The sequence below is a fragment of the Ambystoma mexicanum genome, chromosome 1q (assembly GCF_040938575.1).
Source record: "Ambystoma mexicanum isolate Mex_15411 chromosome 1q, UKY_AmexF1_1, whole genome shotgun sequence".
Classification (NCBI taxonomy): domain Eukaryota; kingdom Metazoa; phylum Chordata; class Amphibia; order Caudata; family Ambystomatidae; genus Ambystoma; species Ambystoma mexicanum.
Window position 1 is genome coordinate 1,004,195,911 of NC_090922.1, and position 17,066 is coordinate 1,004,212,976.

At 47.9% G+C, this 17,066-nt stretch overlaps 1 protein-coding gene across 1 annotated transcript in view; it reads left to right on the forward strand.

Moving 5' to 3' along the window:
- Nucleotides 1-17,066, forward strand: part of PIGK (phosphatidylinositol glycan anchor biosynthesis class K) — a 577,610-nt gene that overhangs the window by 139,655 nt on the left and 420,889 nt on the right. Inside the window, exon 4 of the mRNA XM_069641674.1 lies at nucleotides 7,204-7,339. Within this exon, the coding sequence (XP_069497775.1) occupies nucleotides 7,204-7,339 (136 nt within the window). The remainder of the gene's footprint in view (nucleotides 1-7,203; nucleotides 7,340-17,066) is intronic.

A 17,066-nucleotide genomic window follows, 5' to 3' on the forward strand; every position in this document is an offset into this window, starting at 1 on the left:
AAGTAAAACTAAGGGTGCATGTTAAATACAAACCAAAAAGTCTTCTGTCCGGATCCTAAGTATGTAACTGGCCCTACCACTTTAGAAAACTCCTAACTAAAAAGAAAACAGAGGCATGCATAATGGCCTCGGTATGGGATTCTTCCTGGACCAATTGTATTCGACTTGTTCTCAGTACCACAGTTCTTGCAGATTGTCTTCAAAGCTTTAGTATCAAATCCTTTGGAAAATTAACAAATATCGTCGGTCTGGGTTTCCATCCTCCTTTGTTAAGGAAAGAGTTTCTGAATTTTAAAAACTTCCAATCCCTCTATTACACTTCTGCCTTTCCCACATTCGTAGTGTTGGGACTTCTCAAAGTCCCGTAGCTCTGTGGTTAAGTGTCTTAATTCTCAGTACAAATTTAGCTTGGGGCTTCTTTGGATGGAAAGTTGCATGCTGGAATAGAAGTCTTTGTCCCCAAGTGGGGAGTCGCTCACAGTGAGGTCACACTTGCCCAGACCCCTAGGAAGGGTCTTGCGTAGCGGGCTCACCTCCCTAGTCTCAATGGTGGTGGCTTCCCATGGGGAGAAGGGACGAGTAGTCCAGTTTTTTCACCGTAGTTAGATGGCAGGATAAGTGCCTCCAAATCACTTAAATAAAATGAAACACAATATAAATGCAGCCTATGTATAGGTAGAGCACTCAATGAACATATGGACATCTTGAAATCAGGTGTCTGCTGATTATTTTGGGCAATTTAGTCACCAACTGTGCACCAGGATGTGAACCAGGCAAATTATTTAACAGTACAACAGTTGTTTTTCTCTGTTTCTGGGTGTAACACAAACAACTATTTACATGTGAACAGGGTGGGTGCAGGCTTCATAAGCCATTCAGGTCTGTGATGTGCCCTTAAGTCCAGTTCTTACCCAAGCCAAACTGTTACTATGAAACTGTGTTTTCAAATCTTGATCTAAAAAAAAATGTATGAAAATATATAAAGTGTGTATTTTATGAAAAAAAGGTATTTTAAAATTCTGACCGTGTCCTGACATTGGCAGTCTGGTCATAGCAGCATGGTGTTCCAGATGTCCTTTAGAGCTGGAGCTTGGCGGTGGATGATTCTTGACATTCCTGTTTTGTCACTGTGGCTGGCTGCCAGTGCAGGCATTGGTCAGGATTGGCTCTGGATGCTTTGGCCTCTAATTTGCTGATTGGCACAAGGATCAGACTCGCAGCAAGTCCTGTGAACCCTAGGCCACATATGTCTGGGGTCTCATTTTATGTCCAGTCATGTCCCTTATCATGCCTTATTCTCGCTGTCATTTCCTTTAGTCTCATCACATAATCGTCCACGGGTTCTGGAACACCTTGTTTCCTGGTGTCAAATCACAATCTGTGTAACACCACAGCCTTATTTGTGAATCTCTTATGACTTCCTTGTACACATTTTTATCATCCAACACCATGGCTGGCTCGGGGTTCATCCCTGCAAATATCCTCTGCCCTTCCACTTCAAGGCATTTAGAAGCATCGCCTTTTACCTTGCTGGGGCATAATTCACACCTCCAAGGCACTCAAAGTACGTGGTGAATCAAAGTAGCCATTGTGCCGGCTGCATACTCTTACGTCCCGTCCCCTTTCCTCCATACTGTATGGGCGTCCCTTCCAAGGGATGGGATATGGAACCTTTTTCACCAGAAAAACCTTTTTCCCCTTTAAATTTAGAGGTGCGCGGGGGGTGTGGCCCAGGAGCATGCACTGCCCTGACTCCGACCTCTGGCGCCACACCTCAATCCCCTTTTCCGCGTCGACGGGAATGGGCTGAATTCACCAGCGCTCCTAGGTTTGGCTTCAGTCATGGAATTCCATGCGCGGATACTTCTTCTTCTTGTCGTCTTCTTTCTTTTTGTCTTTTTGTCATTCAGGTACTCGGTCCTCAGGCGTCAAGCTCCTCCCCGCAGCCTGCAAAGGGCTATTCCCAACTTCAGACCCCCACGCCCTCTGCCTATGTTGTCTTGGCCAAGACCATGGTTGGCAAGCTTGTTTAGCATGCTGCTTGCTGTCCTCGAAAGCGCTGAAGATCAGGCTAGCCAGGTGGAGGGAGCTCTTCCAGAAGTCTCCTCCGGAGGACCTCAAGAATTTAGGGCCGATATTCTCCATCGCACCCCGCAAGGAAGACTCCTTCCCATAGACTCCCGTGTGGGAAGGACCGGTCAGATCCTTCTACCAGCGCTTGCACTGGGGCCTCTGCAGCTACTGGCCTCTGGGTCGAGGGATCCTCGGATCCTCCCGGTGACAGTGTTGAGGGACCGGAAGGTTCTTTTACAGGGCCTTCACCCGAGGGGCTCTGCCCTGGTACCGGCACCATGGCTGAGGGACTATGCCCTAATACCGGAAATACATCCGAAGGGGCGCCTAAACGCCGCTCTACCGACCCCCGGCTCGAGGGTGTCACACCTACCGGGCCTAGGCTCGAGGAGCAGGGTAGGCCTTGTGATCCACACACAAGAGTCCTGGAGGAGGCCGGGCCGAGCAGCATGTCGCAGGCACGTGGCAGGCAGCCTGACAAAATGGCTGCCACACCAGAAAGAGCCACCCGTCCGACGCCATTCCAGGAATTCGGCGAAGAACGAGTGTCAAGGTGGGACTGGCTTCAACCAGGTATGTGGCCTACAGCCTACCCCTCTTACACACAGGGCAGCTTTCCTTTGCGCCCGTATGGACAGGGTATGCAGTGGCTTCAGCTATTCCCCGCTTCCCAATGACCACCCCCTGACATGCTTCAGTCAGCGAGGTGGTTTTCTTCGAGAGGTTCCTCTGCCTAATGAAGTCACCTCGGATGGGCGTTATCCTCAAGTACGCTGATGGGGCCCAGAGGGACCCTTGCGTATGGAAACAAGGCACAATCACCACACACAAACTGATACGCCAGATACGAGGTTGTATTCCCAAAAGCTAGGGTTTATTGCAAAGCAAATAGTCTCAGTTGGCCAACTGGGTCCCACGCCCGTGACGTGTTTCCAGACACCGGGGGACGCAAGAGAGTGAGAATCGTACAACAGTTACGTATATACAAAGCAAGCATCTTACAATCAGTGGTGACACATTCATACCGCCCATAATGTATTTCCTTTGAATTGGGTATGATGATTAACAATTGTGACGAGTATGACACCTTCAGACATTTATTTAGCAACAGTTTGCAATTTCATGATCCTGCAGACACAATTCTTTGTTATAAGAACACACTGCTTCTGTTCTCTGCAAGCAAGCTGCGTTCAGGGGAGAGACTCATTCCAGGCCTCGCTATCTCCTAGTTTCTATTCGTGTACTGGGGGTCAACTTGCTCTCTAGGGCTCTACAGGGCTCAGGAAAGGGGGGCCGCAAAGAAGAGCATAATTCAAGCCATTTAATGTTCGCTTCTAACATTTCTACTGTATTAACGAGACTAGCTGGCACCTGTGTACTGATTAAAATGCCTCGCTGCTTACTTCCAAGGACTTGTGAGGGAGGAGACCGGGCATTTCTTTCTGGGTGCTGCGTTATGTTTCAACAAGTCTCTTGCGGCCTTGCACTTTAAATGAACAATAATGTACTAGTGGAGCAGAATAGGTTTTCAGCAAAGCAGTTTTAACAGAAAGCAAAAGGCAAACGTTAGAAAACAAAATGGCGATTTCAGTCACTTCAAAATGGCAGCACATACTCAACATATGAGGCGGTTGGTCTTCGGCCAGCAAGATACATGCCTCATGATTGAGGGGTGTCTACTTTTTCTGGACTGACAAACCCTCCTTTTGGCCGTATGCCAAACGCCTCATCCGTACATTGCATCCTCTTCCGACCAAGTATCTGATTCTGATTCTTGCACACTACTGGTCTCCTCCTCATTGTCATGAATTCTTTTACTATCTTTAATTCATCATTATCGTGAATACTTGAAGGGAAGTCATTCCTGCCATGCTAGCGGCACCACAGACGCCTCCATCGGGCTCCCATGCTCCGGTGCTCCGGTGCAGCCACCTCCTCCGGCTCCACAGCCAACTCTGCAACCTCTGCCGCCTCCTCAGCCTCCGGCCGCGGTCCCTGTACCCCAGCCTCCGGCGCCAACTACTCCTCCTCCACAGTATCCTCCAGAACCGCAGGATACGGATGAGGAGGAGGACCCGGACACGCCATCCTCAGCCAGGGTCTTCCGTCTTGCTGGTCTGGTGGAGTACCTGGGCCTACACCAACCCGAGGTCGAGCAGCAGGCAGAGGGGGTTCTGGCTGAAGTCCTCACACAACGCCCCTCTGCCAAATCGGGGCTTCCTATGCAGACCGATGTAGTCTCCCTGGCCAAGAAGGGCTGGCTCAAACCCCACTCGGCCCAGCCAGTCAATCGACGCCTGGACGTCAAGTCCAGGCAGTTGGAGGGGAATACACTCTTGCTCTCGGCCCATCCTCAGCCACACTCGTCGGTGATCGCTGCGGCATCACTATAATCCAAGTCCCAGTCGTCCTCGGCCTCTTCCTCTGCGATGTTGCTAAGCAATGAGGAGAAGATCTTGGAGGTGTATGGCAAGAAACTCTATTCCAACACCTTTTTACATCTACGTCAGGCCAACGTCGATGCCATGCTTGCAGCTGCCAACCAAGGATTATGGCGGGAAATTGCGGAACTCCCCACCCAGAGCCAATCCCGCTTTAAGGCGGGGCTCGCTGAGGCCAAGCTGGTCGCGTATGACCTCATGGAATCCACAGTGGCCCATATTGACACCTCAAGCCGTGCCATCTGTATTGCCACGGACATGAGAAGGACAGCCTGGATCAGGGGAACCAATTTCAACCCGGATAACCAGGAATGCATACTAGATCTACCATTCGAGGGAGGGGGGGACCTCTTCCACTCCTCTATGGACGAAGAGTTGGAAAAAAAGAAAAACAGCTCACAAACAGCTATGTCTTTGTCCATCCTTACAAAGACCATGCCCAAATCGTACACTGAATCTCAGCAGCGCTCAGAAAGAGGTTGAGGGTTCCATGGCTTCCAGGAATGGAGATCCCGGCAGCCGGACCACTCGCCGTCTCGGAACTGGCACAAGCAACAAAAAGGGGGGAGGAGTAAGGGCTTTTTCCAGTCCTCCTCCTCAGTGACAGCCTCCAAGGCAAAGAAGGCACGACACGCCCCTCCGGGTCCACGTGTTTCCGGTGGGGGGCAGGCTTACTCTCCATGCACATTTCTGGTACCAGAATTTTGCGGACCCCTGGATCCTCTCCGTAGTATCCACGGGGTACCCCTTTCCTATCCCAGCCTCTCATCCCACCTCCCCTCCTCTCCCGCAGGTTGGCAAAGCAACTCTTTTTGGCGGAGATCCGGTCGCTCGTAGAGAGCCAGGCAATGGAGGAAGTCCCAGCCTCCAAGCGGGGCTTTGGATTTTGCTCCAGGATTTTCGCCATTCAGAAGAAGAACCAGGCAGGCCTGAGAGTTGTGCTGGACATTTCCACCCTCAACCTCTCCTTTCCCCTGCAAAAATTCAAGATGGTTACGCCAGCTTTTATAGCGGAAACTTTGGACACGGGAGACTGGATGTGCTCCCTGGACATGAAGGATGTTTACCTACACGTCCCGATTTGGCAGCCCCCATTATTCTTTCCTATGGTTCAGGAACATGGGTCCTTCCTTTTGGCCTCAACTCGGACCCCAGGGTCTTTACCAGGCTCATGAATGTGGTGGCGGCCCTCCTCAGAGCGCAGGGCCTCCACTTCTACTGGCTCTTCAGGGCTACTTCTCCGTAAGTGGTTCTCCACTCTTCCCGTGCCCTTATGAACACACTGCACAATCTGGACTTCTCATTCAATCTCAAGAAGTCACAGCTGCAGCCTATGCAGACGCTGACATTCTTGGGCCACCTCTGGGACACGTGCTCCTAGAAAGTATTTCCGTCAGAGGACAAAATCTCAACCATCAAGAGGGCCACCACCCACTTCCTCAGCAGAGAGGAACATCCAATGCGACTCATCACCTTCTGCACTGCCAGTGATGTGTCTCTGGGTCTCTCCCGGTCGCATCTAGTGCTACACCTATATGCGTACACCTAGGATAGGGGTCTCTGGAATAATCAGGTCTACCCCTCACCTCCTGCACTGCCAGTGTGTGTCTAGGACTCTCCAGGTCGCGTTGAGTGCTACCCCCATATGCGTACAAGCATCTACCCCATACCTTGTCTAGGGCTCTTCAGATCTACACATAGGGTAGTGGTCTCTGGAACATCCTGTGTGACCCCCTCACCGTCTGCACTGCCAGTGATGTGTCTAGGGCTCTCCAGGTCACATCTAGTGCTACCCCTATCTGCGTACACATAGGGTAGGGGTCTCTGGCACAGCCAGTGCTACCCATCATCTTCTCCAATGCCAGTGATGCATCTAGTGCTCTCCTGGAAGTCTCTCGTGCTACCTCGATGTGCGTACACTTAGGGTCTCCAGAAGAACCAGGCCTACCCCTCACCTCCTGCACTCCCAGTGTGTGTCTAGGGCTCTCCAGATCGCATCTAGTGCTACCCCTATGTGCGTACATGCGTCTACCCCACACCTTCTGGTGATGGTGAAACACTGCAGATGATCCAAAACGTGGAGTTGGAGTGTGCAGTTATTTTAGTTGTTTTCATGCTAGGGTTGCGTCAATGTAACTCAAGAAATGCCAGTGGGATGTAATGTTAACACGTTACGATATATGTTATGTTACTTTACGGGGCTGTTTCATCAAATCACCAGAAGTCTCCGAGCACTTGGCATGCATCCAAACCATATCATGGCCCCTAATGCACATTTAGTGCAACATGATATATATACAGTGTACTAACACATATATAATGTTCGTTTCTGTGTGGTTGCCCTGCCAGTCACCTTCTCCTTCTAGCATTCCTCTCGTTAATCGAAAGACCACAAAGGGATGTTAAGATAATTTTGACACAGTATTTTTTTCTGACAACATTGTTTACCAGAAATATTTAATCCCTGACTTCCAGAAGTGTACTGTAGTCAGCTTTGATTACCCTGTCCTTTGACATAAATGCTGCGCTCCAGTCGAGCGAGTCGTCTCTTGTATAGCGCGTCATGCTGCTGCAAGCACTAGTCTAACAGTCTATGTGGTTAATGAAACTCGCTATTTTATTGAACTCTTTGTTGCGACGATGTGGAATGCACTAAAGAAACGTTAATGGTGTGCTTGCTTTCTTTTAGTCACATTGTACTGATGCTTGCCGATGATATGGCCTGCAACCCTCGAAACCCAAAGCCTGCAACAGTATTCAGCCACAAGAACATGGAACTGAACGTCTACGGCGATGATGTGGAAGTCGATTACAGAGGCTATGAGGTGAAATATGATATGTGCATGTGAGGTAAAGTGCATGAAATGTGGAACAAGGAACATTAGCAAGGTATTTGTGTGTTAGTGCCTCGCCAATTCTGCGCAGTTATTAGATTTCCAGATTAAGGCACAGCTCTGTTGTGCCTTGTCCTCCTGGCCATGCGTGTTCTCCATGAGTGCAGTTAGACAGTTGGCAAATGGGGATGATTGACAGCTACAGAAAGATGGCTGAATGCAAGCAGTGCTGGCTTTCGACAAACTGCAGGTAATGCAGCATGTGGTGTGGTTGCTTTAAGAAACATGCAACATAACTGTTGCGTGAATAAACGCGGTGTCCCTGCTACGCCACGTCCGTGCACAAGCAGAGCCTGGATGGCTAACAGCATCTCCTGTGTCTCCTGTGGGGCCTCAGGTTACTTTCATACGAGGCCCACTGGGGAGGCCATATAACAATGGCAACAAAGGGGTTGTTATGAGGCACCTGGAGGTCAAGCTAGGTGGCGATGCCTCCCGGTACACTTACAGTTGGCAGTGTGTAACCAAGCGACATTCCCCAGCCGTGGAGCCGACTAACGCACTACGGTGAGGAGTTTTACATTAAACCCGCATCACAGAGATTGCAGTTCCCCTGGGGGTGCACGTGTGCCTCTCCCACCAATTTTTGGAGCATGGACGGATCCGTTGTACTTAAAGAAAATCAAGTCTTTCTTTTTTTCTTTTTTTTCCTTTGCACATCCAATTTATCGTCCGAACCTTAATGAGGCGACTTCCAAGGCTGGCTTCTTGATGTGCAATCATGAGGAGGAGCACCGTTTGACATTTTGTTTCACTGGGCTGACCGTGGCCCACAAAAAGGCTGCAGTAGTTACTGATTCAGTCAGGTACATTCAAGGGGTTTAACTTTCTCCTTAAAATCAACCACAAGTGGCACTGGTTTGCGGCCCCTGGTGGATAAGGGGTGCCTGTTTGCTCAGTATGTGCAGGTGGGGATGTGAAGGGTGCGTTGTTGCTGCAGCTCCAGGAAATGCTGCTGCTGCAGTAGCTGCTCCAGCAGGTGCATAGATGCCCTGCCAATAGGGGTCCCTTGCCCCAATGCAGAGTTTGACGTCTCTGATGCCCCATCCAGTCTGGGGCGGAGGTGCAACATATGGATCGAAAACATGGAGATGTACTTCAGGTAAACAGGGGAGACCAATGATGATGCCCGCTGTCCACCAAATTTTCAAGACATTGCAACCGATTGATAACTTCTACACAGCAGCAAAAAATGTACTAAGTGAACATTTCATGCCCCTGGATAATCTGGATTATGAGAGATTCATAATGTGCAGTCCCAAAAAGAAAGGCGATTAGCCCTTGGACACTTTCTATAGCAGACTTTGTGTGCATGGGACAATGAGGAAGGCATGATACACAATCAGCTAATTCAAGGCTGCACCTCGGGAAAGCTGTGACGCTAGGTACTGAGAGAGCCTCGCCTACCCAGGCATGGATTCTCAAACTAGGGAGGTCACATGATCTGGCAGATATGCATGCTTCCAAAATGGATGCAGCTATTTGCATGTTAAAGATTGATGACGTTTGTGCTGTGGGGCGCCCTCAAGGGACAAAAGGGGTGCAGAGAAATATGACGTCTGCGAGGGAGAGATGGGCGAGTCTTCCGACACCTAACCCATGCCTCCAATGTGGGTATGAATTGTGAGAAAGCTAAAGGTGTCTCACTTGCTAGTCGCCGGGGATCTGTCATCCAGGTGATCAGGACATGACCATCGCTATTGGATCCAGTTCCTGGAGGTGGACCAGTGGGGGATCATCACCTGGATGTTGGGGGTCTGCAGGGTGTGGAAGCGGGACTCCGACGGGCGAGACACGTTACCCCATTTCCTATAACACCTTTTCCCCATCCAACCCTGTCGTCTATTTAGAAGCTCAACGCCCCCTCCCTTTTCCGACACATACTGTCTTACACAGAGAAAGACAACGGACTAAGACCAGAGCAGTTTACCCGACATATTCCAACATAAGGGTCAGGCAGAGTCAGGCAATTGACCAGAACCACACACACCTGAGGGCCCTCGATCTTCCCCACAGGGATAAAAGGCGGAGCACAAGGGCACACAACTTGCAAGGACGAATGCACGAGGGGACAGCTAATCCAGACCGGCAGTTCAAGAGAAGGAGCAAAGTGTTGAGACCTGAAAGGACAATGAGGGAGTTGCATTTGCCCTTTTCAACTCAACACAGCGAAGCCTCTGATAAAGAAATTACAAGACCCCGGAGTACAGTTGGCGTGTGGTGTGACATGTGACAACGGTGCACTCCGGCCTCCCGCATTGATAACACAGGCGGGGAGGCATGCTGGCTACCGCTGTACCGTCCTTCACTCCAGCAGCAAACCAAGCCAAGCGGACTCAAGACAGTCGGTGAGTTGGAGGAGAAAACTGATAGGAAATTAAACTGTGTTTTGAGCCCAAGCTTGCAAGTGGCAACATTAGATGAACGCAAGAACTTGAGAACAAAGAACTTGTGTGTTTGAACTTTTGAGAAAGCCCAGAGAGGGGCCAGCTGCAAAATGGTCAGGCACCGTAGGAGGGTTCAGTCTAAGGTCTCAGAAGGCCCCAGGAGAGGGCAGCGTGAGGGTCAGAGTGGTCCTACAAAGGTCACATAAAAATCCTTAGTACAATCGAAAGTCTCTGACCCAGCGAGGAGAGAAAAGCTAGGGGAAGGGAAACCCCCTTTGCTTCCTGAAAAAATACTCAACACAAGCCTAAGGCGAGTGTGAACCTGACGGAGGGATGCCAGAGAAAAGCTAGGGGAAGGGAAACCCTGCTTTTCAAAAGAAGGTTGTGAATGAATACAAGTGTGAACAAGACAGAGGGGTGCCAAGAGAAAACTAGGGAAATAACAACCACGCTTTCTGAAAACATGAAGTAAAACATGTGTAGAAACTCATGAACTGTGTTAACGATGGCTTAGTGAACCCGACGTTGGAAAGCCAAGTGGAAAAGCTAAGAAAGTAAATCCTGTATCATGATAAAGAAAAGTAAACAGTGAGAGCGGCAGATGTGAACCCGACAGAGGGATGGCTGCGAGTTGGGGTGAAGAGTAATACACTTGTGAACATTCTGTGACAAGAGTGAACCTGGCCGAGGGTTGTCCGCAGTAGGAAGTTGTTTAAATAGACATTAAGACTTTTGAATATTGCAAGCTGTATTTGAAAGGCTGTTGTGAACCTGACGGAGTGAGTACCAAGTTGCAGGGAGGATCTGAACCCAGCAGAGGGAGATCTAAGGGGCGAAGAGCAAACCAAGGTGCAAGATTACTGAAGACACTTTTGTTTGTTGTTTTGATCCATCAGGCCTTCTAAGGCAAGAGACTTTGTAGAAAAGAGACTTGACGTCTGAAAGTTCTGCTATCGTTGAACTGGAATTGTGAACCTCGTGCTGGAGAGGCCCAGGAGTGTGCTGTGCTCCGAGCTCCTGCCTTGTCCTGTGCTAAAAACGTGGGAAAGGGAGACCCAGTCATAGTATTCTGACTTACCATTTTGTGAACACTTCTTTGTTTTCTGGTGAACATTATCCCACACTCTTTTTTTGTAACTTGGTGTTAAGGATTGGCAATAGTTTTTTTTAGTATAGGCCCTTTTTATTTTTCAAGACACAGCTGGGACTGCCTTATTATTTGATGGTCGTAGCTTGCTCCCATCGTAGGTTTAGGTTTATATTCTGTGTTTCTCACCCATTATAAAGTTCAATAAACACCCTTGAACTGTGATCATGTGTGTCTGTCTTTACTGTTGCCACTATGATTTTCTTACAGACCTCCCACATGCAGCTGAGTGTCCCGCAAAGGGTAGAGCGTGCAGAATATGTGAAAATGCCGGCCACTATGCACACGTGTCGGGCATTGATTCCAGCGGTGGTGCAGAGGGGACCAGCCACAATGGGGTCGGTTGGACAAAGATGTCCCCAGAATGTGGCCCTGACAAATCAGGAAGAAGACAGCGGGGGTGAGGAGAACATTTACTTCCTCTTCACCCTGAGTGAAATGAAGGCGATGGGCAGAGGACAACTAAAATGTATAGTGAGGGTTAACGGGTCAGAAGTTCCCATGCTGGTGGATACCGGAGCTTCTGTGAACGTGATGACACTGAGACACTATGAGGCGCTGGCAGAACCTCCAGCTCGAAACCCTTCTGTGAACGTGATGACACTGAGACACTATGAGGCGCTGTCAGAACCTCCAGCTCTAAACCACCACTCAGCGCGCATCGTTGCGTTTGGAGCGGACAAACCCATCCCGCTGTTGGGCACATTTGTCTCTCATGTTGAGCACGGATCCAATTCCATTAAGGTTTTTCGTCACAGATGTTAGTGGCAACACCCTACTGAGTTGTGCTGCAGCAGAAGCACGAAAAATCCTGAGCTTCACATATGGGGTGTGCCTTGAAGATGTCCAGGTGGTGTTGGTGAGACGTGCAGAGGTGTTTGTAGGAATTGGAAAACTGGCAGGTGATCCCGTCAAACTTCACATAGACCAGTCCATTCGCCCAGTAGCCCTGAAAACACAGGAGGATACCTTTTCATCTGGGGCCACTGGTGGACAAGGAATTGGATAGTCTGGTCCAGCTTGACGTTATCGGAAAAGGTATCGAAAAGGTAGAAGGACCGATACCATGGGTATCCTCTATTGTCATGGCAAGAAAACCCAAACAACCCAAACTCAGTAAGAAATTTGCATTGATGTGAGGTTACCAAACAAAACCATAAAGCGGGAACGGTACCTGACCCCCACCCCCATTGATGACCTTGTTGTGGAACTCCAAGGGGCCAGGTTTCTTTCAAAACCTGATTTGAGGGCTGGTTACCATTAAGTAGTAATCCATGCCGAGTCGAGGTGCATAATCACCTTTATGACACACAGATGACTGTATTGGTACATGCGCCTCAGGTTTGGAGTGTCTTCGGCTGCTGCGGGTTTTCAGAACCTACTCCAGGGCGGCTTGGCTGATTTAGAGGTAGTTCTGAACAAAAGTGATGACTGGTCTTCGGCGGCTCAGAGGCTGACCAAATGGAAAGACTGGTTAAAACACTAGAACTGATGAAGTTGCTGGGTCTCACTCTGCATGAATAGAAATGTGGGTTCCTCAAGACCAGCATTCATTTCTTTGGATTTGTATTCCAGGAGGGGGCGTTTCACCTGACTCAGAGAAAGTTGGGGACATTAAAGAGGCCAAACCCCCTGAGACTGTGACAGAAGTATGCAGTTTCCTGGGTATGGTGACGTACTGTGGTCACTTTATCAGGCATCTGGCCACATTATCACAGCCGTTAAACCTTACCAAGCAGGACACCGTGTGGCAATGGGGCCCACTGGAGCAAACTGCATTCGACGAGGACAAGCAAGTCCCCATGGCAAACAACACCATGGCATTCTTTGACCCGTCATTGATGGCGGAAATAGTGGTTGATGCAAGTCCGTTTGGTCTGGGTGCAGTGCTGATGCAGCTCGATACCAGCGGAATGGTGAGACCGGTGGCGTTCGCCAGCCATGCCCTGTCAGAGACTGAGCAGTGCTACTCCCAAATTGAGCGGGAACCCTTGGCAGTATTGTGGGGGTTCCAGCACTTCAGTCTATACATCTTGGGAAGACCTGTGACAGTGTTCACTGACCACAAACCTCTCTTTCTGATCATGGCTGGCTCGTCCTGCAAATCACCGGCCAGGATTGAGAGGTGGATGCTGGCACTATTGGAGTACGGAGTAGGCCTGCTGTACAGACCTGGGGCCAATAATGCTGTGGACTACCTCTCGAGACATCTGCAGGAGGGGCATGTGGGTGGCAAAAATAGTGCCAAGAAGGCGAATGACTAAGTTCAGGTCATCATTGAGTCGACCACCCCGAACTCGATGCCCATAAAGGAAATAGCAGAGGCATTTGAAGAGGACGAGTGTTTGTCTTCTTCGAGGGGCGTTGCAGAGGGGAGAGTGGAGAGGAATTTTGGAAAGTATGAACACAAGGACCCAGGATGCCTGTGCCACGCTCAAACAACTGTGTAAGATCAGAGAGGAGCTAACATTCACTGACTAGGGTCTACTACTTGGAGGACCGAAGATGGTGCTTCCTGCAAGCAAGATTCAGCAAGTAATAACACTGGCTCACCAGAAGCATCAAGAGACCACCAAGACTAAAGCACGCCTGAGACTTAAAGTATGGTTTCCGAACCTGGAGAAATGAGTGAGTGGATGAGTTTGTGGCCGGGTCCGTGTGCTGTCAAGCCCCAGCCCTGTTGCAACGTGAACCATCGGGAAAATATGCATGTTGACTTTGGCTCAGTTGGAAGAGACACGGATTTCATTGTGGTGATGGCCCAATGCACAAGATACCCTGAAGTGGAGTTCCTTGAGTCGGTGGAATTACACCACGTTGCTGCAGAACTGGAAACCTCTGGTTATTAAGCGCATTATAAATAACCAATTACAATTACAACTGGCGCTGTCCAAAAGATGTCCCAGAGGACTGTTACCAGACACTGGAGAGAGAGCATCTGTGGAGATCGACGACGAGAAGGTGGCTTATGAGACAACGGCCAGAAACGAGGGTGAGAACATTCAGAGAGGTCTCCAGACACATCAGCTGGCTCCAGGAGATGAAGTGCTTGTGAGGAACCGACATCTGCCAGGGTGTGGGTGAAGCTCTGAAGCCCCCTGGGCAGCTTCAGGCAGAGCTCTAAAGTTTCCTGTGGCCATGCGCAAGACAGCCATCTAGTCTTGTTTTTCTCCTTTGGATTCTCAGACCGGTAGTTTTTTTCTTTCCCATTTGACATTTTTTAAAACTCCCACAATCCCAAGCAGAAACCGGATTTGAGTGCCTTTTCATGCCTGGCCACAGGAAACCTGAGTAATCTGCGTCAGGGCTGTCCAAGAGGGCATGTGCTACATGCATTAGGGCCTTCTGTGCTCAAGTCTCTTTTCCATCAAAGTCTCTTGATTTGGAGGGTCTGATGTACAAACCAAGAACAGAAAGTAATTTTCTTCTTACAACTTTGTAAACGGAGTGTCTCACCCTGGATCCCCCTCAGCCGGACTCGGATCCCTTGTATGTTAAGGTTCCATAAATATTCTTTATCTGGTGACTCACGGTTTACCCCAGATCCCCCTCTCTGTCGGGCTCAGATCCCTTCTTTGTATCCAATTAGTCTCCCTCAGCCAGACTCCGACCAATTGCAGAACACCTATCAAAGACTTTTGAATGTGTACAGGGTTTAGCTTGACTCGTTGCAGGACCACTTCGATATGAAGTTCCTTTTTACAATATAGTTACCATTCAGTTGCATACCCAACATACCTAACAGAGACCTTCAAATGATCACCCACGTAGCCTCGGACCACTCTGTGCAAGTTATCTTATTTTGCCATTCAAAGTATATTCATTTTCCACTTGTTTGCGCCTATCACATGCGCTTCAAACACCCTCTTTTGTGGATTTCTTCATACAATGTTGCTACTTGCAACCTTGATTCAAACACAAGCTGATTTGGTATTGGCTTCTCCGACTCACCGGCTGTGCTGCCTTTACTGGTGTGGCTTTCTTGCAGGAGCCAAGGACAGCACCACAGCAGCAATCGTTCCTCCCGGCCTGGGTTATCAGCACAGGAGTGCCCTGGATACCTTTGATGCACAGCGTTGGATAGATCAGCGTCCGTTCCCGGTTTTAGGTTTCGCATTTTCCACGGCGGTGGGGGGCGGGCGGGGGGGGGGAGATGTATATATTTCGAAAAAAAGAAGTTCTCGCACTTCCTCCAGAGTGAAACGGCACTCTCCAAGTTACAGCCGTATGCCAATTCGTAGAATTCCTTCAAGTCAGCCCACCACACAACAACGTATGTATTTCTTATATCCAGTTTTATTTAGGCATTGGTAAAACCAGATTCGCCACGGTACAACGTGTTTCGCAACTCTCCCGTTGCTTGATCACGTACAAAAGAACAGACATACATTCAGCCATTAAATACAGGTACACATGCAAAAAACTCTATGGTTCTACTGAGTTTCTTTGTCCATTTTCTCTTTCTTCCATAATTAAATTCTATATTTTCCATTGTAAGAAGCATTCGGCCATTTTGTAATGACTTTTGTATTCACTACATTAGTTTAAAACATCATTAGTGTGCATTTTGTGATAATATAGTAGTTTGTGTATTCCATATGTTTTCAGGAATGAATATATCGGGGAAACTACTTTACTAATTTAAAAAAAATACGTAAAGTGCATGGAAAAAATATGTAGTGGTTTCCCGGAGAAGAAAATCCTTATTATAATTTTCCTTTATAAATTTACAAGAATATTTGCTCACAAACAACTCTTATGCACTCCCATGATTGGATAAAAAGGTGGAGAATAAGGTTAAACTAATAAAAACCTTAATGTTGTCAATGTGTATAGAAGCTAAAGTGCATAGTGCATTATTTCTTAAAATATATAGCTGCCACAGTATTAATGCTTCTTTCACACATTAATGGCCAAAGCTTGAAAAGGGGAAAGTATTTAAGGTAGTAAATTTCATCATATTTACATCTAGGACTTTGCATGGACACTCTATACTTTTGGCGGATAAAAAATCACATATATAAACTAGTAAAACAAGCAAAAAGACTTTCTTAGAATTTTTTCAATTATTCCCTTCTTTTTTGGACCCAGCATCCAAGTCATTCCAATTTTTCCAACAATTAGCAAAATATTTCCCAAATTTATAAAATTTACAGTATTTAAACACTCTATGTGCCGAGGAAAGTATACAACTCTTCATCTAAGTTATGTCCCTTAGGCTTTCTGGTTGCTAGATCTAATATAAACCTGGTTTCCATCTGACGGAGTTCTAGTTCTCGATTGCCCCCTCATGGATTCTCTTTCACTTGGTATATTCCAAAAAACTTGAAGCAATCCAATTTACTTTGATGGGCATCTCTAAAGTGGACTGCGATTGGATAGGAGGCATCAATATTCTTTATGGCTTGCATTTGTTGCAGAATTCTTAATTTCAATTTGCCTATGGTACTTCCCACGTACCAAAGGTCACATGAACAAGACAGTACATATACAACAAACTCTGTGTTTCATGTGATCATTGATTTTACTTCTACAATGTTGCCCAGTACAGGATGCACAAAATTGTTCTTGTTTAAAGCATGTTGGTACGCTTTACACTTAGTGCATTTATGGAAACCTGTATTCTTGCTCCCTATCCATGAAGAGATACCAAGCTTTTCTATTTTGGGGGGCAAAAAACTATTCACAAGAAGATCTTTGATGGAGGTTGATTTCCTGAAGGTTATGTTTGCTCGTTCCGCAAGATATGGTTGTAGAGCCTCATCGGATTTTAAAACATGCCAATGTTTGCGCAGTATATTTCTTATTGTCTTGGCTTTAGTACCGTATGTGAGAATAAGCCTCATATCATCTGTTTTTGTTACTTCTTCAGATATTCGATTAGTTAGTAATAGGGCAGTTCGGTCTAGATTGCGTGCTTTGGAGTAAGCTCTTTCAATAATTGCTTTCGGATATCTCTGATTAGCAAAATTGTTGGCCGTGATTTTACACTCTCTATCAAAGCACTCAAGTTCACTACAATTTCGCCGAATTCTGACAAATCCTCCATACGGTATGCTCCATTTTAATGCAGTAGGATGGTTGCTGCTAGCAAATAGAGGCATGTCAGAACTAGTGGGTTTTC